General features: G+C 34.9%; 1 protein-coding gene across 1 annotated transcript in view; it reads right to left on the reverse strand.

The window, feature by feature from the left end:
* Positions 1-3,492: 3,492 nt before the first annotated feature.
* Positions 3,493-24,143, reverse strand: part of RTTN (rotatin) — a 78,009-nt gene continuing 57,358 nt past the window's right edge. The window contains exons 40-49 of the mRNA XM_056485490.1: positions 23,080-23,291; positions 19,237-19,342; positions 16,396-16,490; positions 12,817-12,894; positions 11,265-11,391; positions 9,352-9,551; positions 7,375-7,642; positions 6,053-6,156; positions 5,632-5,701; positions 3,493-3,975 (exon numbers count right to left, since the gene is read on the reverse strand). Coding sequence (XP_056341465.1) covers positions 3,893-3,975; positions 5,632-5,701; positions 6,053-6,156; positions 7,375-7,642; positions 9,352-9,551; positions 11,265-11,391; positions 12,817-12,894; positions 16,396-16,490; positions 19,237-19,342; positions 23,080-23,291 — 1,343 coding nt within the window. The 3' untranslated portion in view covers positions 3,493-3,892. The remainder of the gene's footprint in view (positions 3,976-5,631; positions 5,702-6,052; positions 6,157-7,374; positions 7,643-9,351; positions 9,552-11,264; positions 11,392-12,816; positions 12,895-16,395; positions 16,491-19,236; positions 19,343-23,079; positions 23,292-24,143) is intronic.

Here is a 24,143-nt window from a genome sequence, read left to right on the forward strand (position 1 = left end):
TTTTTTTGGGAAAAGGTGGTGGCTTAGATAGAGTTGGAGGAGGAGTGGAAGGGAACATACCCTGAATATCAAATTTAATTGTAAAACTCCTACTGCTAGTGTTCAGCACCTAAAATCCTAGTTATAAAAATAAGATGTGCCCAAGAATAGCTGGAACTGAGGCCAGAGGGCACACAATGCCCTCAATCATGGGCCCAAACCCTTATGGGTTACAACACAGGGGGACTAACCAGGTCTTAGGAATGCTCAGAGGCCACACAGAATTCTTCAGTGAGGTTAGGTAATCACAAAAAGATGATGATGATGAGGTGATAAAATGTCTTTCACAGTGCAGCCCAGGAGCCAAGAGAGAAGTCTACAACAACTGCAGTGTTGTGAAATTGTATTTACCACAACTCCTTCTCTGTCCTAAAGCAATGGCAGCACGACTGCTATCTCAGTAGTGGAGCTGTAAATGATTACTTTAGGAGCCACCTTGGAGAGAGCTGAAGGAATCACTTGTTTTGCACAACCAGGAGAAACCTCAAGTGAAGTGTGGAGTGTCCCCAAACTTCCCAGCAATTGCTGGGTGGCTGCTAACCGTTTTTTTTCTCCCCTAGAAGACATTAAAACATTTCTCTGAAAGAAAAACAGATTTGAGAAGCTGTCACAGCAGCTTCTACTTTATGGTGAAGGGAAATCCTTAAAAAAAAAACAACCGAAATCTCAGTAAAGAAAACTCCCCTCCCCAGTCTGGCCAGAACTGCTGCCACAAGCCTGTAATTGCTGTAATTTGCAAGTTTGGTATGGAGGGGAATCAATGAAAAACATCATCCAGGGATGTGTAGTTGCTGAGTAAGGAGAATCTATAAGTCCAAATTGCTGGAAGAGCAAAAAATAGCCCCTTTCTCATAAATGAAGTATTATTCCTGAGGATTTTCAAGTAGGCTTGAAAACCTATTACTCAAAGGTTTGAAAACTTCATCAGTAAGTCATGACTAAATGTCTCTATTTGCATGAACACACACAATCAAAACGAAATTATTTAAGCTTAATCTACAATTTTATACTACTTAAGTGAAAATTATTTCTGTGAAGGTTTTGAACATGCACTAGATGACACATCCATCTTAAAAAAGAATCTGAAAGCCTCATTTTTAGTGGATTTTATTCACTTACCTCTTTTGAATTTAATAACTTCTTTCTTGATTACAAGCTTATCATAAAAGATAAAGCAACCAAGTAAGAGTATGATATATCTGCAGTTAGCGCAAATGGTAATTGAATTCTCCTGGATAAGGATTTTCAAGAGACTCCTAGCTTGCATGGCTGTGCCTTTTATTAGGGAAACTAGATGAAAGTTGAATATTACCCTTTAAATTCTGTAGCTTATTCAGGAAATCCATCTCGACTTTAATTGCACTTTCCTCTGTAAGGTAAAAAAATTATTTTACAGCTCTTAGTATTTGAAGGTATTTTAGGGTTTAATTTTCTTTGAAAACACAAATATGACAAATGTCCCGTCCTTCAAGACAGGTGGATCTCCCAAATTTGGAAATTAACTGTGAATGAAGTTTAAATATGTAAATCTTTTTTCATGAAAGCTATTAAGACTAGAAGTTATTGTGAGGCTATTTATGGTAGTCTAAGTGCCAGTGAACAGGAAATACAGGGTCATTCACATTTTATAACTCACTTTGTTAACATGCAGGAAAGCAGGATGCAGCCACTCTACATCCCCAGTTTTTAAGAGAAAATGTGATGGAAGGAAGTGCTGTCCTTAAAACAAATACATAAAGCCCTTTCCTTAATCTTGAAGGAAGAAAGCTTGTTCACAATGTGAATATAGATTTTAGCCCTTAGAGTTAAAAAAATTGTTTTGATTTTCGAGGATAGCAACACCAAATATAAGTATTTACTTATGATATTGCTACAATTGCTTCCCACAACTGCAAATTGTTGCAGGATACTGAGAAAATAGCTCATTTTGGGATAAACACAGCACTAAGGCTTACTGTAACAACAAATGTATTAGCAATTTGCCCAGATTATTCAATGTGAATAGTTTCTTCAAGAACAAGCACAGCTTAGTAGAATATATATATTTAATGGAAAACAAGCATCCAGATCTTCCATGGCCTTATTATATTGTACTTGCACTTCATGAAGTCATGCAACTGCAGCCCTCATTCCCCTCATGAGATCCATGTGTAATCTCTATGCTTTGAATGAGCTCTTGCCATCCTTGCAGGAGTGGTTACTTCCATTAGAATTCATTTGGCATTAAGTGCTCTCATTTTTTGTCTTTCTGAAATAGAAAAAAATGGCAAACAATCCGTATTTTGACTTAGTGACTGATTTATGAGAAAGATCATTGGGGTGAGTATGCTGAAACATAAGTCTCTGAAGAGACTCAGCACTTGGTAATCTGAAGGGAAGAGACCTCACACTACCAGGCCCAGTCAGCAAATGCTGACTTGCAGAGCTGTCTCCTGTCCTGCAGCTGAGTGTTTGCAATAATTACCATGGGATGAGCATGACAGCATTTGCTTTGCAAAATACAGTAATTACACAACATAGTAAGTGGAAAAGAATCAAGTTTTGGTGGTCCATTCTTGCTCTTTGTTTGGTGAGAAGGGTGGGAGATCAGCCAATAACTACATTTCTAGTAATGATTTAACCCATCCAATAATTACATTTCTAGTAACGACTTAACCCAGCCATAAGCATAACACTTATGGTCAGCTGAATTATATCAAGTCACACACAATTTACAAGCACTACTAAACAAATAAACCCAATTCCTCTCTATCAGCAGAAAATACTTTCATCACCTGGTTAAGAAGAAAAGACTAATTACAGGTAGACATGGCCTTGCTATAATTCTTAGAGATGTTATTCAGGTTTTGCTTTGGATTAGCTCACTTCTATCTGACTCTGACATAAAATAAAAGCTTTATGTGTTGAGAGAAACTAAAACACCCTGTTAGATACTCCAGAAGCATGGCCAGAAAAAACTGTTGTGCTCAGACACCAACACATTTTTCTCTCAAACTCTTTCAGCATAGAATACTGAAAAGCTTAGAAGAATAGCTAAATAGTAGCACTTCAAAGACAACACAGGCCCGGATAATGGGGGCAAGGGGGGGAATTTGCCCCAAGCAAAAGATTCAAAGTATTTAGAAGCCAACATATTTTGACTCAAATATTTTCTACATTGTTGTAATGTAACTAAAATGGATGCACAGACTCCAAATCCTGAATAAACCGCTATGTTAACATAACTGTCACCTCTACTATCAGCAATTGAGAGCTCTTTTTCAATTGTTAGCATCTTAGGAAATACGCAGCAATTTGAATTGAAATCTTCTTCAGAACTACAACATACACCTTGCTGTTCTGTATCTAGTATGTGTAAGACACTAAAATTACCAACATTTTCAGTTTCTGAATCTGAGCATACACTGTGCACTCCTGCAATCTTAAAAATTCCACTTCACTCACAGCAAATGCTGATCTCAGTTAAAAACCCCTTTATTAAGAACAATCCAAACCAGAAATTCTAATACTTTACAGTAACAATTTAAATGCATAATTTAAGGAAATTACTCATTTTTCAAATCTTTTCTCCTGTACAGACCTTCTTCTTTGTACATATCTTACATAGTAGCATAGTTGTAATTTCCCACTGGGATTATAGCACAAACAGTTTGAACCAGATACAGTCCAATTTCTTTGGTTCAAAGTGATGAACTCCTCCCTCTAAGGCTTCACAAATTTCTTCCACAGCAGATCTGCTGCTGCAACAGATCTGTGAATCAGAAGTGTTTTCTTCAAATTTCAGGCTCTCATTGAACAAGCTGCTCCATTTCAACATGAGAGTTGACTGGTTAACAATCATTAACACTGACCATTAACTATCGAGAAGCTGCACTATATTCTGTAAGCATTTTACATGGTAGGCATGCAGTTCATTTTCTTCTGGCTGTGGAGAACCTGAAAGGAAAAAAACACCAAGATTTTAAATTCTAGTTGATTCTTAATATAAAATTACTTTCCCAAAGATTGCATTAAATGCCTTGCAAGAATTCATGCTGGTTTATGACTTTACCCTTTGTATTAATGAGTAGCAAATAAAATACCAATACTTTATGTTGCAAGGTCTGCTTTGGTCTTTTCCTTGGGTACAACAAAGCAGGAGATGTAAAATAACAATAGCCATGTTGAAAAATTTCCCCCTGTATACTCAGAATAACAATCTAGCATTTTAGCCCAATAATCACTGTTAAGTGATTAAAGCTTTACAAGCACAGACTAGTTGAGACCCTTAATATTTTAGTGACATTTAGGCATATTTTAGTGACAATATTGATGACATATTACACAACTGTAAACTGTAACAATGACAGTTGCATAAAATCTTTTATACTCCCTATTTTGATATGTAAATGTTTATTGAATTAAAATTAATAGTTCAGTCCAGGACTTCATGTTCTATAGCAGTACATAAATAAATGGGGATTAATGTTATGTAAAAGGTACATATTTCTACCTTGCTGATTCAACATGGTATTTTGGAAAGTCTCTGATCAATGGTAGTTCTACTAAAAGGAATAATACAAACTTATAAACCTATTAATATGTTACCAGTATATGAAATGCTGTATTGTTATATTATTATTGTTTTTGTTATATGTATTGTTATTGTTGTAATCCTTTACTAAGGATTGATTTAGTAAAGACTGAGTTTGAAACAACAGTACATTCACAAAATGAATGAATTTGGGTGACAGCACAGGAAAAATTATCATGAGATGTTCTATCAAAAATACATCTCCCCCTTATTAGGATACCAACAATGGCCAATGTAGCCAGAAAGTTTGTGGCAAATCTGTTATGCAAATACAATGAAAACCTGGTATTATAAGCCCCTTAATCAATAAACCTATTTGAGTACATCCATAGAACAACTTAAATTAGCAGGAAAGCTCATCAGCTTAAAAATGAGACATTATCATGTCCTTTCAAGACTAGACTAACTTGATGTGACTGACAATCAATAAACCCATTATTAGCTACTGAAGCACTAGCTACAGACCAGTGTTTGTACACCTTTAATACTGAATGTTCTTCAGCTGAACCTATTGTATTGAAGCCATTCAAACAAGAGTTATGTTCAGTTACTTGAGCAAGAATCTCAAGCTTTCAGAATGTCACAAACCCATGCCAGAATACTTTAATGTGGGAACAATGCTCTGTTCTGATCCCTTCTCTGTGAAGCTCAACACTCTCAGGCTGAGCACGGTTAGGCAAAGTCAATGCTAAAACCACAATTTTTCTTATCACTAAATTTAAGATTTAAAGATTCACAGAACTGTACTGTGACAATGACTTTTATTGCAAGCATGATGAGACCCATGTTTCAAAACTAACCTTGGCAATTACCCAAGGTCTTTACCTGAGGCATTGTTCTCTATCTGTATTTAAAAAATGCCATAAAACCTTAAGCCACATTACTAATTGTGATGTTAGGGACCAAAGTATCCTTTCAAAAACTTGTAGCACAACAAAAACTTACTGTGATGATATAAACTGAAATGCTTTAATAATGGAAAAAAGTAAGAATTGGCATTAGGTAGAAGTAAGACCTACTTTTCTTCACTAAAGAATAAGCCTCATCTATTCTTCTCCTTATGGATGGGTTCTTCAAAGTCACTTTTGCCTGCAGCACACACAAACACACAAAAAACATAAGCTTTCTTGCCCACATGATCACACCTTAACAGCAAAGTTAAAAAAATTATCATTCATCAGAGCATGACATGCAGGAATTTTTAGAATTAATATGACTACATCATCATATAGACTGCATTTATTTAAGCAGTCTCAAATTACTAAGGACAAGCTGCTTCTATACCATGTTGTTTAATCTCCCAGCCTCAGCAGCTATAGAATTAAAATAAAACAGAATGACTATTGTAAAGTTTATTATTATTTACTTAGAGATTACTGTATTGTTTACAGCATAAAAGTATAACATTACAGTTTTTTCACAGATTTCTCAAATACTAACCTTCTGATAGTTGTGAAGCAAAGCCCAAAGCGAAGCTGCTCCTATTCTCTGAACAGCAGGACTGTTACTTTCCAAACAGGCAGACAGTACTGCAATGGCTTGATCTAATGAGACAAATAAAAAAAAATGAAACCAAATGCATCTAGAAAATATAATCAAGAGCAATGTAAATATATTTACATGCCTCAGTAGATTGATGCTTGGAGTAAACTTATTTTTATGACAAGTACTGGTATGGCAGAGGAATCACAGAAACTTTATTATCGATTAAATTTCAATATGCTCATAAAATCAGCACAGTACATTGAAAGAAATGTTAAAAAAAATAGCAAAACAAAATCAAGTAATGCTGAAAAGTTAAGCCACCAGTAATAAAACATGAACATTATGTATAGCTATCAGCTATGCTTAGGGACTGAGTAAGCTGTGAAACTGTTTTATAACTCCCAGTAGCCACAATTAGAGCCACATCAGGATGGATATTAAGATGTTTCTATTTCCCTTCATACTTATTATGCAGATGATTTGCAGCCAATGAGAAATATTTGCCATACCATTGTAGGTGCCTTAATTTTCTAGCATTGCTCAGAAGCCAAACTTTTCAACTTTGCTTGTTCACTTCACAACAAAAATTCATAGATTATGTAACTGAATAATGTATATTTAATTAAGGCAGTAAATCCACATCTTAGGAAAAATAAAAAGCATGGACACTATGGAAAACCTGCTGAGAACTTAAAACAAAGATAGAAGCATTCTCTCTGCAATTAAATGAGGGAAAGAAACATGCCTTCTACAAACAACCAAGGAAAAAGTTCTGAACACATTGTTACATTAAATATATATCCCATGACATAACTTTATCATTATTGTAAACATTTTCTGAACATGACAGGATATAAAATAGTTTGTCTCAACCTTCATGATCTGCACAAACTAAGAAAGTTTTGTCCAATGGACAGATAGAAAGTTCAGTTATTTCAAACTGACTGACACAAAGAATCCTTCAATCCTCTCTGAAAAACTAGCAGAGAAAACTACAAAAATCCTTTCAGTCATAATGTGTTATTATTATCATATATCACATGCCTAACAATGAATCTTGATTTTATTTGCTTTTCCTAATATTATGTATTACTGTAATTGTCTCTCTGCCAAAATATATATTCTGCAATTACTTCTAAAAAATTTTTATAAAAATGCTCTTCTAAAATACAACATTGAGTTCTTGGTCGGTAACCCAAACTGCCATGAAAATATGTCTTCTGGACAGCCATGATATTCTCAGAGAACAATAGTTTGCTGACCCTTCAGATACTTACCATTACCTAATATCTTTGGTTTATTAGCTTGACTAAAACATATGTTATGTAGAATAAGAAGTGCTAGATGTTGGCTGCTTTTGTGCTTGTATTTACACATTTCAACAATCTGGTCTAAAAACCCATTTATCTTCATGACCATCTGTTGTCCATCTTCTCCAAAAGATATGTTCAGTAGCAGCTTTAGCCAGAGAGTAGACACATTACCAGAATTTTTATTACTTCCTTTTGGCAATGAAAGAGATAAAAAGTTCTGCAGGAAGTTACTCTGTTAGAAGGAAGAGAAAAAGGGTATTTAGAATTTATAGCAATCCATTATTAGTCAAGGATTTTTGAAAAAAATTACATATGAAAAAGAATCTATTGCATAGTTAAAACATTAATATGGTAACACACATTTTCTTCCATAATAATTTATGCAATGTAGATACATAAAAGTTGATCCAACACAATATATTTCTTTAAAGGCTAATTTCCACCACTACATAAGGTTTTGCTTTGCACTCAGTGTTTCTACCCAAAAATAAGCTAGTGACATTTGAAGTGAATCAATGCACTACTTGGATAATCTTGATTCCTCACTTATTATTGCATGCTATTAACAAATGTTAAAGGTATCACAGAATGTCTCGAGATGGAAGTGACTCGTAGGAACCTACAGCACCACTCCTTCCCTTCACTGACTGCCAGAGGAATTTTGGTAAGCTTTGAAGAAAAAGAACTGTGCATTGATATTACAAACACTATCTCAAGGTTTGCCTCCACCTTAAGGAGATTCTGAGTAAAGATGAAAATCTGTTGCAAGAGGGAGGTGTTCTAACAAATTTTTTTAATGAAAAAGTCCTTGACTAAATATTCCCAGCCTCACTGAATCTTGACAACATATACAAGTATCTGGTTGAAAGCAAGCAACCCAGCATACAAACTCATTGTGGTTTTCTTCATGTGAATACAATATTGTAATTCAATTTTCACAGAGGGAATTGATTATTCACCATATCTTACACTTATGAAAGCAGAGCCCAAGAGAGGGAAGGAAGTAATATCACACTAGAGTAAAACTCTGAAGACTCTAAAAGCAAAAAGAATTCACAGAATATAACAGCTACTACAGAAGAGATCTCAAACGCTTTGTTTCTAACAGGAAGTTTGAGTACTAGCATTTTCTAATATATGACCATGCTTTACATAATTTGCATCACAAAAAGATCTACTTCCCCCTGCATTTCTGATAGGTAATTATGTCTAAGAACAGAACACTGTTAATGGAAATCAAAATAAATTTTTGCAATTAATAAATTACTATAAAAGATGCTAGAAACAAACACACTTTTTATAATTTCTGTTGCATTAGCTCATCTCATCACGTCACTACTACAGCTGACTTTCTACATGGTCTTTCTTCTTTTCTCAAGGTCTGAATTTATTTAAATTATCAAAGTTTAAGGGAACCAGATTTTTCAAAGCATATTTGATAAAACAGATTAAGGATCATTCTATATACAAAATATAAAAAGGAAAAGACATTACATATATTTGCCTAATAAGAATAGATTTTAATCTAACATTTGATCACTGCTTTTTTCCTAAAACATTTACAAAGGTCATGTTTCCCACAGTATACCTAATGATATACACAATGTTTAATTTCTCGTTCATCCATGTACAGTTTGTTCTGCAGCATACTCACTATCACGATCCACTAAGTGATTACTATCAATATATATGGGTATCAGGAATGTTACAACCCACTGAAATAGAGAGGTTACAAAAAGCTCTAGCAAAAATTGTCCAGACTATGACTGTAATTGAATTACACTCTGCTCTCAGAGAACACAAGTAACTGAGAAGACACAATGGATTTCATTCCCACAGTAGCATTTCTATATGATTACAGGACACTTCATATTAAAATATAAGGGTTTATTAAAAAGGAAACTGTATTAATTGCTAAAATGCAGGTTACCATTTACTTACCTTCTGAATAATACCTTTACAGTCATGAGACAGAGCAAGGTTAGATATTAGACAAAAGACCACTTGCTGAACTGGGCTGTTATCATTTGACACATGGGAAGCCAATTTCAAGATGTAATGCATTAATGAATTACCAGCTGCACTTCGTGCAGATGGAAGTGATGACTGTCCACCACTGGCCCAACAAAGTGAAGCACAACCTTAAAGCAATGAGACATTTATCATATTAGAAATGCAGACATGTATTAAAAGAAAAATCTACAGAATGAACAGCACAACTGCTCAAACACTGAGATGGAACTTTCCAAAGGATTTGTTAGTTATCTTTTCTCTGAACCCCAGTGAAGTCAATCAGACATGCTTTGAATAGAAGAAATGTGCCTGAATGTGGCACTTGACTGGAATAGGTAGTATCTACTGTTCTATTGTTCTAGAATGTAAGAGGCAATTCTGCTGCTTAATAGAAGCCACTGCTCCATCTCAGAAAGTCTCCTTAAAAATTGGAACATATATCTAATTATATGATTATTTGGCAGCTGAATCTGAAGGGATTCTCTGAAACTGGTTCAGAAAAAGAGGTCTCTGTATAATCTGAAAGAATTAATAAAAGTTTCTTAGAATATTTTTCTGAGAAATGTAAGCCCTGTCTGCAGCTGTCACGTACAAAAGAAGAATGCACAATCCTCTGCTAACAGAGCAGCAGGGAACAATTCCATTACCAACCTAATATAGATAAATACTTTCTGCACAAATATAGATATATGTCTTTTTTTAAGTGGCATTGGCCATCAGCAACAACAGTTAATTTCTTACATGGCAAAAGTAAACCAAAATGAGACAATGTTTAGCTGTAACAAACATTTACATGCATTTCTCTGACTACACAGAGAAGTGGTTAACTAGTTCAGAGCAGGTAAATTTGGGACACCTCATAAGCCAACTACTCTGAACAGAAAGAAAAACCTTGACTGATCAGAGAGCACTTGCTCTTATCACCAAGGAAAATAAAAATGCAGCCTACAGTCACTTCAGCTTGATTTCTTGCACATGGACAGGACACTACATTTTTATTTTATACTCTGTAGCTGACTAATATACACCTTTCATCAGCCCATATTAAAAAAAAAAAAACCTTTATGAAAAAAAAAATGCAAGCTCATTAAAGGTCTGGAGACATTAACTTTAAAAAAAGTGTCATATTTTATCCATGTTAACTCTTTTATGGTATCTTGACAAGGAGAAAGGAACAGACATTTTTGTGTCTCTTCAAGCTACTTGCAAATCATTATCTATTATTTGCTATATCTAAATAACCAGGATATGGAAAGAAAAAAATCCATGCTAGAAGAAGTTCTGGCTTCTAGTAGTGGGGATAATTATCAATGGAAAAAAAGTTTTGCTCAAATGAAAAAGAGATTCCTTATGAAAAATATACAAACTCAATATATATCATATACTTAGTCCAAGGCATAAATAAACTGAGGAAATTTAATAGAAAATTGAAATTGACTATTTCAAAACCATAATGTTCTCAATAAGGACTGAAGTACACCCTTATAAAGTACTGATACACTGCTCTCTACTAAAGAATTCCTAGAATAATACTTCTGTAATCTACTACTCAGCTTGGCAGGACATTCAGCATAACCTTCAAATATAATGGTTTGAATTAAATGCTATTTAATCCTTTAGTACTATTACACTCCTGCTAAATCAAACAGCTTGAAACCAGATGTGAAAAAATGTCTTGAATGTATTAAAATCAAAACTCTTGACAGACTTCGATGGACCGGTGCTTTGACACTTTCCTCCTATGGTAGCAATAAACATTCTTTTCCCTTTATTATGCTCTTCTGTCTTAATTATTCTGGTAAAATATTTTGATGTATTCCACCACAGAGTGATTTTCATACCTGCAGGATAGTTTGCAGTGTAGACACAAAGCAAATGCAGAGCTATTTGCATTGAGGAATCATCTGCTAAAAACCACGGCCACAGAGAATGCAGAACAGGAACAAGATGAGCTTTGAGTGCTGCCATCTACAACAACATGAGGGAGAATTTCAAATGCTATCAATTCTTTGAAATTAAATACAGAATGAGAAAACCATATTTTTATCTAATGTTTTATCTTGTGGTTTAAAGAGCTGGAGAACTGACATCATCATTTCAACCACCAATTAAGTTAACTCTATGCCTGTCAAAACCAGCACATATCTTAATTACTGAAAAACATGCAAAAGTAAAGATTCATTCCAACTGTTCTTGTTTGAGAGCTTTCTAAAGCTTTATTCAACTCCTTCTAAAGTAATTATTGGAACTGAAAAAGCATGGAAATACAAGAGTGCAATTGTATACAGAGCAAATGATAGAAATCTTCAGTTATCAGCAGCAACCTCTTTCAATCCTCCAAGCAATTCTTTCTGCAGATCCTGATAAAAACAAGAAAAACATTCCACAATAATCTTAGCTGAGATTATGGCACAAGCAAGTTATGGGGACTTCAGGGATAACCAGATGGCTTATTTAGCCCTAAGTGTTCTGCATACAAAAAGGATGTTAATACATGCCCCTGGAAAAGGGGTACTCCTGGAAAGTCAGGAAATCTTGCAGTTCCACCAATGCATTTGCTAAAAGTAGCCCAAAGTGCATAAATAGTACAAGTAACACAATGCCAAGAAAAATTAAACTGTGAAAGTAGAAATAAATGTGTGAATGGTATCAGCAATAAGAAAGAAGAAGAGCAGTGATCAGAAAGAAAGAACAGGAAAAAATGAAAACAAGCAATGTAGCATTTTCCCCATGAAAAAAAACCAGTAGGCAGAAAAGAAATTGAAAAGAACAGAGAAAAAGACAAGAATAAAATGAAAAGAAGACATTCAAGATTTTGAGCATGAAAAATATTTTCATAAAAAATTGATATGAAAACAAAATAGTGTTTTGGAGGATTAGTACAATTTAACTCAGATAAAGAAAAATAAATAGCAAATTATTATTTAGAGTTTGGGTTTTGTTTGGTTTTGCTTGTTTGATTGGGGTGGTTTTGGAGTTTTCTTGTCTTTCAGAAAGGCAAAAGAAGTAAGGAAAAGAAACAACTTTTTCTAAGATCTGAAATATATCTCTGTGTGCCTTTCTGGTGGCCCCACGCTTTTCTCCATATCCATTTTTCATGTTATATGCATTGAAAATTAGATTTATTGACTTACACAAGACAGAAGTGGATATAAAAGATAACAGCCATCTGAAACCATTGGGAGATGATGTTTCCATAAGAACACTAAGTTCCTAGTAGATGTGTGCAATATTCTTAGGAAGTGGGAATAATAATGAAATATGAAGTATTTCTTGTCATTAATATCAAACTTAAATTTAGCCAGCTTGAAAATAACTTCGAAGTAGAAAAAAAAAATTATCTTCATTCAGTAACTAAATGTGCTCATATTACTTCAGTAAAAGAATACTTACTTTGCATTCTTCATTTTGAAAGAGGCAGTTTCTGAGGAGCTGCATAGAGCATCTTAACTCCTTGATAAGGTTATCCTCCTATCCAGAGAAAAATAATTGAAGATCATCAATGTAAGACCAAAATGAATTTTGTAATAGGAGTAAAGATATTTCAAAAGAAGAAGTGCAAATCTAAGGTATCAATGTTCGGGTCACATCTGTTCAGCAGTTTTTTTCTGATTTCAGGTAGAATTAATCTCAGCTAGCTTCAAAGACATTTACTAAAGACATTTATAACCAGTAACTTATTATCCTTATCTCTCTTTATAACCTACAGATACTATTTCTAGGGGCTCCAACCTGACCAAATGCAGAAATCTGTAATGTTGAGCTCCATTACTCTTACAATTAATAAAGAACAGGTGGCAACTTTCTGAGTATTTGTTCCATCCTAAAGCACACATCTAAAACAAGTCAAATGAATCATTCCCTAGAAGCATTTCTTTTTCTTCCTTGGATAAAAACAAGGTTAAATTAGCTCTGTCTTTCAGACCCTGAGATGAGCTCAGTTGGAGCATCGTGCTAATAATGTCAAGGTTGTGGGTTTGACCTCTATACAGACTATTCACTTAAGAACTGGATTTGATGATCTTTTGGAGTCCCTTCCAACTCAGAATATCCTGTGATCTCTACAGCTGCTCAGGCCAACCCATCCTTACAGGCCTAGGATCTTTATTTCCTATCCTTAACTATAAATATAGAAGCTATAAATAACTTCCAACCCTATAAGAATATTACAAAAATAAATACAGACTTTTGGACAGTGAGGTGCTACAATGAGATTCAAGTTACAAGTGAACCAAAAATCTATCTTCATGACAGAACTGTGCCACTACAGGACAGTGACAGCTGACCTAACTCCTGTAAGGGTGACACACTAAACCACTTCTGAAAGATTACTCAGTTCCAACAAGCTTGCTCACCACAGGATACTTCTGTCTCATCAAGTACAAAGGAACAAAAATGTAAAATAGGATTCATAATTAATCTCAGACAAAGTGAAGAAACAATGCATGCTTATAAATCATAATGTGCTTATATATCATAAATTACATATTTGATGACATTTAGAGATGAAGTAACACTACTCCAAAAAGGTTAATGAAAAGCCAGGTGTAGTAGATCAGGAAGAAACATACAAGTCATTATTGCAAATACATTTAATAACTGGTTTGTTTCACTTCTAGCCAAATAAAATGCTAGCTCTAAGACAAGACTCTTAAGACAAAATAAGAATTCTTTCAAGGAATTGAAAGGTATGTATTAATTTAGTTAATAAGTAAAAAAGCATTAAAATGCCACAACATACAATTCATATTTACTGTACAAACTTCTAGGAGGTTGAAAAAGTTATGGATTGCATTGATAGCACTGTTTGTATTTATTTATTTTAGGGTATCTTGCTTTTTACTACAAAAATATATTGATGTGATTTTTTGAAAGCTTGGCTACTTGTAAAAACTTTTCATACTTTTTATTAGCATCACACTGATTATTGTGAAAGAAACAGAATATCAAATAAAACACCTCAGTTGACACGAGAAAGAAGCTAGGTCAAACATATTTTTTCCAATAATTAGGAGTCAGAAAAAAGAAAAAAAAAAAAAAAAAAAAAAAAAAGAAGCTGTCATGACCTGAAGTGGGTGAAGAGCAGTTTTGTGAATCATCAGCTAAATCTACCATGAGAGCAATGTCTCAGTGTCCCCCACATGAAACTGTCATTATGTACCACATATGATGAACAGCACACTTACATATGATGCAGCAACCTACAGTCCTAGCTCAGCAGGGAAATCTGCCACAAAATCTTTTGCAAATCTTTGAAAAGGGAAAATTAATGTGTTTAGGAGATCTCAAGAAAAAATATGATAGCCTTCAAATGTCAGGGTCAAACTAAAATTTTTTTAAGAGTTCATTGTTATAAAACACAGTTCCATACTCTCACAAATCAAGGCTAATGTCTATATCAAAACCTCAGAAAAAAATACTATTTAGCTGTGGCAATGCAGAAATACCCTACAAGAAGTTGTTTTCTGTAATTTCTGCTTTATGTGGGAGTGGACAAGATATCAAACTTGACAGCAGAGGTTACTGCCTGTATTTTATTAATTCTCTTAGATGAAAGTGGCAGAGAACAAGCAGATTGCAACAAAAATCTTATGAAACAGTTATATGATGGTAAGACATAATTTATATCTAAATGTGGTAAAGAAGAGTTAGGTGTCAGGAGAGTCTGGAAGAATTGGAAGAGAGGTTTAAGAAAACAGGCTAAATAAATAAATTGTGAATGGAGAGAAGCTACTGGGAATGCAGGCAGTGGAAGGACCACAAGTATGAGGTTAAAAAAATCCAAAACTGACATGAAGTTAAAAAAACAGGGACAATTGAGTCTCATGACAAGAAACTGAGATATCCAGACCAAGTTTGAAGAAGAAGAGAAAAAAAATAAAACCAAAAGCCAGATAATAGGAGAGTAAAAAAGCCTTAATTTGCATGCATAAGCAGAATGGAACTAGTTTTGGGATGGGAGGGAGACTGACTGATGCAGGAACAGACAAAACCAAAAGAGCTAGCACTGGTTGAAAGACACTGAAAAAAAACAACTTAAGAAAACAAAAAAATATTGGGGAAATAAGATGGAAAAAATTATCTGGATTATATAGGGCCATAAAGTCAAGATTGAAAGTCCAATTAAGTTTGAATATACTATATTGCTATAGTATTGCTCTAACATAAATATCATAAATTACAAGCACTATAGATTATAAAATTATGACGTGGATGTGAGTGGATGTCTGAAAGTGAATTTTGGATTCTCAATCAGCCTGTTATTTGATACTTTCAGCCAGGATGGGACTAGTTGCTAATTCTGATAATCTGGACTACAAGTGGGAAGTCCTGAATTCCCCAATTAATGAAAAGACATGAGACAAAACCAGTAATTCAGAGGCTGACATATTGTACTTCACATGTAGACTATTGAGTTTAGGCAAACAGAAGCTTGGAGTTCTGGAAAGAAAAGTTAGTGAAAAAAAGGATTCCTAAAAAGAGATAGTCCCTGACAGAAAAAAATGGGCCAAAAAAAAAGAATGTGAAAATCCTGGCTGGAGGCACAATCTGGCAAATGGGAGAAGGTCCTGAGGACCAGAGAGATGCATGGAAAAAAACACCAGGACATGCCCAGGGGCTTTGTCCAGTGAACATCCAAGACTGAGCAGCTGCAAGTATGAACCGATGTGATTTTATGCCTGATGTTCCTGAAGTAGCAGTCACCTCTATATTGGAAAAGGTAGTTGAGACCTAGTGAGACATCTGGATGGAAGAGTATGCGAGATAAACAAGTTAGTAAAAGCTCTGGAGTCATTGAATCTCATAGAAGCTCAAGTATCTGGATCAACTACAAGCTGTCATTTACTTTGTCTCATCTGTGATACACACAAGCAGTATCTGCCTCATGAAAACAAACAAACAAACAAACAAACAAACAAAAGAAAGCTAGGAAGTGACTTATCCTATCAGTGTTCTGGTTTTTATATATACCTTTTTTTTCTGTGCTTTCCCAGGCTTTAGGGAATCCAAATTCAGCTGCGCGTGAATGTGCTTCATGTCTTCTATGCAGCTGTCTATCAGGGCAGCTGGAAGATAAAAACCAGTAACATTTATAATTACATTCACAATCAAAAATGTTTTATAAAAAAAAAAAAGTATCTTTCTGGCAATGATCTTGTGGTTATCTTCTTGGTATCAGGAAGTAGCAAATGGTTTCTAGGATGAAGTGCACCTAATTGAATGCTCTCAAGAAGCAAGAATACATTTGAGTCCTAAAGTGCCATGAGAGGAATGCCCAGAGGAAGGGCTGGTAAGATTGAGAGGGGAAGATGATTTGGGTGGAGAGGATAGTAACTCAGAATTCTTCAGGATATCTTCAACAATGCTGCTTAGAAGCATGAAACTTCAAGAGACTAGGGTAACCATTCATTTTACCCAGCCTTTCTCTAACAACAGCAGATTTGCTGGACCTGTGGTGAGACAAAGGAAAGCAACTGTGCAAGTGACTTAAAGGACAAAATGTTGAGTTAGGCTCTTGTCTGGACTTAGAGTCTTTAAGTCGCTATAAGATGATGAAGTGATGACGTAAGTGGATAACGTGAGAGCTACAGATATCTGTCTGGACTTCTGTAAGGATTTTGATGTGGTCCTCTACAGCATCCTTCCAAATTGGAGAATTATGTAATTGACAGATGGACTGGATGGTGGATGAAGAATTGGTTAGATGGTCATGTCTTCAGGGTACTGGGAAAGCAGCATAGACAAGACCTGTTGGAGCAAGCCCAGAGGCAGATCACAACAATCCTGAGAGGGAACTAATACATCTCTGAGGACAGGCTGGGAGAGTTGGGATTGCTCAGCATGGAGAAGAGAATGCTCCAGGAAGACCTGGTTGCAGCCTTCCACTTAAAAGGAGCTTAAGAAAGATGGGGACAAACTTTAGCAGGGCGTGTTGTAATACGACAAGGGGTAATGGTTTTAAACTAAAAGAGGACAAATTTAGACTAGATATGAGGAAGAAATTTTTTACCATGAGGATGGTGAAACACTGGAACAGGCTGGCCAGAGAGGCAGTGGATGCCCTGCCCCTGGGAACAGGTTGGGTAGGGCTCTGAGTAACCTGATTATTGCAGGGGGGTTGGCTAGATGGCCTTTAAAGGCTCTTTCCTATGCATTATATGATTCCATGATAATGGGATAATTCAAGTCTGAAGAGATGGCTCCCAGACATCATATACTCAATCTCCTCACAGTAGAGCAAGCTCTAAGCAGGCAAGGTTTCCTTGCATCTTTATCCTGCTGGGTCTTGAAAATGTCCAAAGACAGAGACAGCACTGCTTTACCACCTTCAAAGGGCAAATGTTCATTTACAGGCAGTTTGACTCTCACGTTTCAATTTATGCCCATTCTTTCCACTCTCCTACACCATGCACTACTGCAACAAACCTGTCTCCAACTTCTTCAAAATCTCATAGATCCCCACCTTCTTTTCTCCAGGTTGAACTAAGTCATCTCCCTCAGTTTCTTCTCTAATGACAAATGAACACAACCACCCTGATGGCCCTCTGGTGAACATGCTCCAGTTTGCTGACGTTTGTCATACTGGGTCAAAACTGGATGCACTATTCTAGATTTAGTCTAACAAGTGATAAGAGGAGGGAAGAATCTTTCCCCCTTGATCAAATGGCTGTGTCCCTGTGCTCAGCCCAGGATGCTGTTAGTTTTCTCATATGCAGCTTGCTGCCTACCAGGCTCTTTCAGCTCTCCAGACAGCCTCTACTGCTTTAAGGGCTTGTACCTTTTGAGGTGCAGGACTTTGCATTTTTAACTTAAAGTAGTCCTTAAGAGCTGAACAGTGATGGTAGAGCTACAGGTATCTTTTGAGCACTGCTTTGAACCCCAGAAGGCCTCTTCCTCTTTTCTAAGGTCTGTGTTGCACAACAGCAAGGATGACTTGACAGCTGCTCTAGCACAGAATGATGCACTTCCTACAGTGGAAGTGCCTTCACAGGAAGCAGGAACTTAGATCATCTAATAAGTCATCAACAGAAGAAGAACCCTGACTGAAGCAAGGGCTCATTACAGAACCAATACATTGGGAAGAAGGAGAAAGCATTAAGACTTGGGAGTCTTCTACCACTGTAGGGATCAGACTCTCAGCAGATCTGTCTAAGCTATCTGTTTCACTGTAGTATAGGTTTATAAAGGAAAAAAAACGGAGATGTAAGTTACAGGAAAGCACCCAAGACAAAGTGCACTTGGACAGATCAAAAGGTGTAAAACACATCATACATAAGAAATGCAAATTCACCACTCTCCCTTGTGTTCCAGAGGGCACAAAAATCCTTTGATTAGAAATCGGTTTACTTCTGTGAAGGGAAGAAAGTCCTACTTAAACTGTAAAATGGGACCAAAGAAACATAGTCAGGGAAGAACAAAGCTGAGAAAAAGAAGTCTCCTCTTGTCCAGGTACAGCCAGAACTGAAAACACAGTATATATTTTCACCTACAAAGTATTGGAAGATACTGCCGGTGAAAAATCTCCAGTTTCTAATGGTGAACATGCCATTAGTGGTAAAAAGCTAAGAGGTCTCTTCTTACTCCAGCACAGAGCTGTGATTTCACATTAGAGTTTTAAACTGGCTATAACATAATACTTCATCTGCAGCTGAAAACTTTATTAATAAGATTTCTTAGTGAAAATCTGAAAAAACCCTGCCACTGAAACCTAGGTCTTCTGTTTGAAAAAAAAATTACAATCTAAGGTAATATGTAAAACACCTGCAAGCATTTGATTCATATATAATTTAACATACATTTTTAAATGCTCACCTTCCAAAGCACATTTCTGGGCATTTTTACTGACAGCTAACAGAGATAACAGTGCATTTGTAGCAACTTCTTTCAGCACATCCTTTGAAGATTTTCTTTCACAGACCTACAAAAATGTAATTTCATTACTGAAATGAAAAAGTAACCATATTAAAAGCTGCATTCATAGCTATAAATAGGTTGTCAGAGCCTATATTTTCATTTGGATGATTTATCACTATATTCCTATATAGCATTTTTCCTCTCTATACACATGTTTATAGTCAGTCTGCACTGAAGTGTTTAGTGTTCTTTTGTAACTAATTTTTTAAAAATTAAATCTTTCTTCTTTTGCTTCTAAGCCCATTCCTCTTATTCTTTTCTTAACATTTTACTTTTCTAAGGCCTAGATTCCAAATCCTGGCATTCCATATTTTTCCTAATATTCAAGAATAGGCTCGGTATTGCAGACAACTCACTGACATGCTTTTAGTGCAACTGCACTTTCCTTCTACATAATGATGATGAAGAGATTAAATAGAGTGACATTCCTTAAAAAAAAATCACTGATAATTATTTTAGATACTCTTACTAACCAGTGAAAAATGGTAGCTTATCTTAGTTTTGTGAGGCCTTTGTGAGAATCACTGCATTTCTAATAACCTAAGTATAACCTCTGTGTTTTCAAAGGAATATTTATTTGGAGTCATATAACAAGATAGTTGAAAGACAAGGAGCAGTCTGTGCTTCATATATTATCCACTAGAGAATTTTGTCTATGTAGCAATTTTCCCTAAAACACCATGCCAGTTCTGACATCCAAGATAACAGTAAACAGCATCCATTGAAATCAGAAAAATATATGATCCAGTTGCTGGATCATAGTAAAAAGAAACACATATTTTGAAGTTAGCCAAAAATACATCTTAAGAAAATCTTAATACTTTAGACAGAAATCTGATGAGTACCTATCCATAGGATCTCATAGATTGTAATTGTACATACACCACATATTAATGGATTAACAATTTTTAAAAATTTTCATATGCAATAAAATATCGACGTATGCTCAAAGGTCATCATTTATTGAAGTGTTCACTGCAACCAGGGGTGTGTAGTAGGTTTAGAAGGTCAAAGAATAAAGAATAATAAGTTAATAACAAGAAAAATCCCAAAACCTCATTGATAAGGACAACTGACATCAAATCAAAGCACCTAAGCATGGACTGGGTTCTGCATTTATAACCAACAAAAAAGAACTTTACATTTAGACTACAACGGTTTTTATTATAACTGGTGTGAAATCTCAGATCTAACAGCAACACAAGAATGTTCAAAGTAAATTAACAGTTTTCCTGTTCTGATAGGTGATGGTTCCTTTTTAAATTAAAAACTTTAGATGCTTGAGTACTTAAAAGCTTAAACTAATTGACACAAGCCAGGAAAGAAAAAATTGTTGAGTTCCAGCAATCCTTCAGAGCCTAAGATGTAGGTTTTCTGACTTATGCACTCAAAGACTTTTGCCCTATTAAATTGCTAGATGTTTTTACTTTCTCTTAATATTCATGAATATTTTAGTAAAAAAAACATATTTGCCCATCAGCTTCTTGGGTATTTTCCTGTATCATGTGGCAGACTAGAACTGATCCAATAATTAAGGTGAGTTGTCTTATACCTGTACCTTTTTCAAAAGCTTTAATTTCATCTTACTATTTTCTAAGTTTTATCTTGAACACTAGCAAAATTCCATTCTTTCTTGAAGCATGCACTTTTATGCATTTTTTTCTTACTGTGTCATCAAGAACTGAAATTCATAATAAAAAAGAAAATTTATGTCAAGCATAGAGAGCCCAAGTAATTAAGAATTAATTAATGATTAACTACTAGTTGAATGGAAAAAATAACTCTAGAAATTTATAATGCCTTGTGCCAACAGATTCTATAGTCTTAAACTATTATAAAAGTATTAAAATGAGAATGCACACTTAATTATGTTTTGAAATTATGCTGCATAATAAATTTAAGATGTCCCATAAATCCACAACAGATCTGTTTATGTTAGTCTGCACCTATTGTAAGTTAGTTGAAGGGGAGATCACAGTCTTTCTAAAATAATATAAGTTTTATATCAAGGAAAAAAATGTTAGGGACAAAATTTGAGCGTCTATGTATAGATTATGATTTTCTTCTTAATTTTATTTCTGTTCTTAAGTATATGTACAGAAGGATTAACATTTAAGCACACAAAACAACCAAAGCCTTTCAAAGTCAGCATGTGCACTTACTAGAGTTCTTATACGTGATAATGAATTCCAATTTGAGACTTCATCAACTAATATTCACACCTGCACACTGGGTAAGAAATTAGCATTTGCCACTGCATATATCAGGTATTCTGTAGATTTTATGTATTTAGGATGATTAATGGAGATGACTGTTTGTTTGAAAAGTCTCCCATCCTTTTCTATGTTAGCTAATTACTTGCTTGACTGCTTCTCTTTACGAGTGTTTCTCCTGAACAAAGTCCTAAATCTTTTGGGTTGTTTTTTTCATTTTTAATGGTGTTTTTGTTTAGGTGGTTGTTGTTTTAACAGGCTACTTTACATCCCATGGGCTAGTTCCACTGTCCTCTCAACGACCACTGTGAGGGGGTATAAACAAATACATGTACTTTGATCTAAAAAACTGAAGCTGTTTCTTTCCTAATTCTGTTACCCTTTTGGGGAGATCATAGCAGCCCTGTAAGGACCCAGAGAGCATAGGCAATCTTTTGAACTCTTTTATGACCAAAATGCAATGTCTATTTACACCTCTGAACAGTTAAAAAAGCATGTTAAAAGCTGATGTCTCTTACAATACTCAAACTATGTATAATGTCCTTTCATTGACCTGGCTGCTGTTCATTCTTCATTGTATCAACTTTTTCTGCTCTCACCCTAAGAACTGTCCCTTTTTGCTGGCACAGATTGATAAACAGTTCTGTACACTTGTATGAAAATAGAGGAATGTTACAACATGTCTTTATCAGACATACTTTTTGTGCCAGAGCCAAGGAGTTTTGTTTCACATATTGCAAGCATTTAATACAAAAACCTAACAGGATATCAGCAAACTGTGGGATTTGAACGAATTGCCCCTGTTTCACTTGAGTCCCTGACAATCATTTCCTCACAGGAAAATGTTGTGGTTTGAAATTAGTTGCCAAAGACAGAGAGAATTCTCTGTTTTCAGTGGCCTGTAGGTTGACCAACAAAGACCCTATTGGGAAGTTTTTCTTCTCTGAAAGATGGCAGGTTCTCAGAGGACAAAATATCATGCCCCAATAGATACAACAGAGCCACAGTGCAGCAATGGAGCAGCAAAGGAACACAGTGTTTGTGACAAGTCTGGTAGGAGTAAGGTTATCCCACAAGAATTCAGCATCCATACAAAGAGAGGAGATGAATGCTGAGAGATTCTTTTGATCACACCATCCAATATATGACCAATAAATGTAAAAAAAAAATGCTTTACATAGCAAAACAGGATTAAGATACTTATTAAAAATATTTATAAGATGATGACTTCATAACAACAGAAATCATAAATGACCTTTTATATAATGTGCATCATTCAGAAAAAACACTAAACTTCTAATCACAGATCACTATGATTGTTACAGTGACAAACTGCACATAAATTAAAGAAGGAAAATAAATATATAGATAAGACAACTAAGTTGTGAGGGAAAACAAGATACAAACTTCATATATAATTTTGCTTCCTACTACCAACTTGCAAATAAGGGAAGGATTAAAAGAAGGAGTTAAAAGAAATAAAAATGAAAAAATATACCCTGCAATCACATTGTTGAATTTTAAATACCTGAATAATTAATGAAGTAAGTTGAGTTACTGGTGCTTTGCATCCTTCAGTGTGATCCAGAAGAAAGCTAATAGTTGGATTCTGACATACACTCTGTTTATCCTCGAGCTGTTTTCTTCCTTCCTCATTCAAAAGGATAGAGAGGAACTGTAAACTAGCCACATATAAAGCAGGATATGTGATTGACAGATGAATACAATCAGAAATGGTATCTAAAAGGTTAAACAAAAAATTAAAAGTTTTACATTTCATTATGAATAAAGCTCAAGTATACTTTAGAACACAGAAAGACTAAACAAAGAGAGCATGTAAACCTAGAAGCAGTTATACTATGCACTGACCAAGGAATTCTACAAATTCTATGCATCTTATAAGTCTTCAAAAAAATCAAAGAAAGAAAAGTTTGAGTTTTATAGGGATTGAATGAATTAATTGCTCTGCATTCATCTGACTATAAAACAAACAAAAAAAAACCCCCTAAATCTCCATTTCACTCAATTCACTCATTTGTCCAGTAATTTTATAAACTTTTCTCATTTTATCAACAGCTTACACTACAAAACCAACAGTACCCATTAGCTGCTTTATTTGCAATTGGATTTGGATTCATTAGATCTCTTAACATGCACAAGCTTGTCTGGAGTATGTTCATACTTCAGTATTGAAGCGAGTCACAGAATCTTCCCTAACTATGTAAGTAACTAATGTAAGAATAATTAAAATACAATAAACAAACTCCTGTATAATAATCTTGGATTTCTATATCTCTCATCTCCCCTCAGAACTCTGCTTTCCTTTTATGCAAGATAGTTAAAAAGAAAGTGGAAAAATTAAGTGCTAATAGATCATTTCACAAATGCCACATTTGGTTAAGGTTTACAACTAAAATCAGTCATCCATACATGTGAAGAAAACAAAACAAGTCAGTCAAGCCCTGGACACATTGTTTTTCATTGTGGATATCTTATTAGTAATTACTTAATAGCATCTGAAGAGCAATTACTCTCTTTCTATTTATTTATTTATTAGTTGCTAGGAAAAATACCAGCCAGGAATAGTCATTA

This window comes from Oenanthe melanoleuca, chromosome 2 (genome assembly GCF_029582105.1).
Source record: "Oenanthe melanoleuca isolate GR-GAL-2019-014 chromosome 2, OMel1.0, whole genome shotgun sequence".
Classification (NCBI taxonomy): Eukaryota; Metazoa; Chordata; class Aves; order Passeriformes; family Muscicapidae; genus Oenanthe; species Oenanthe melanoleuca.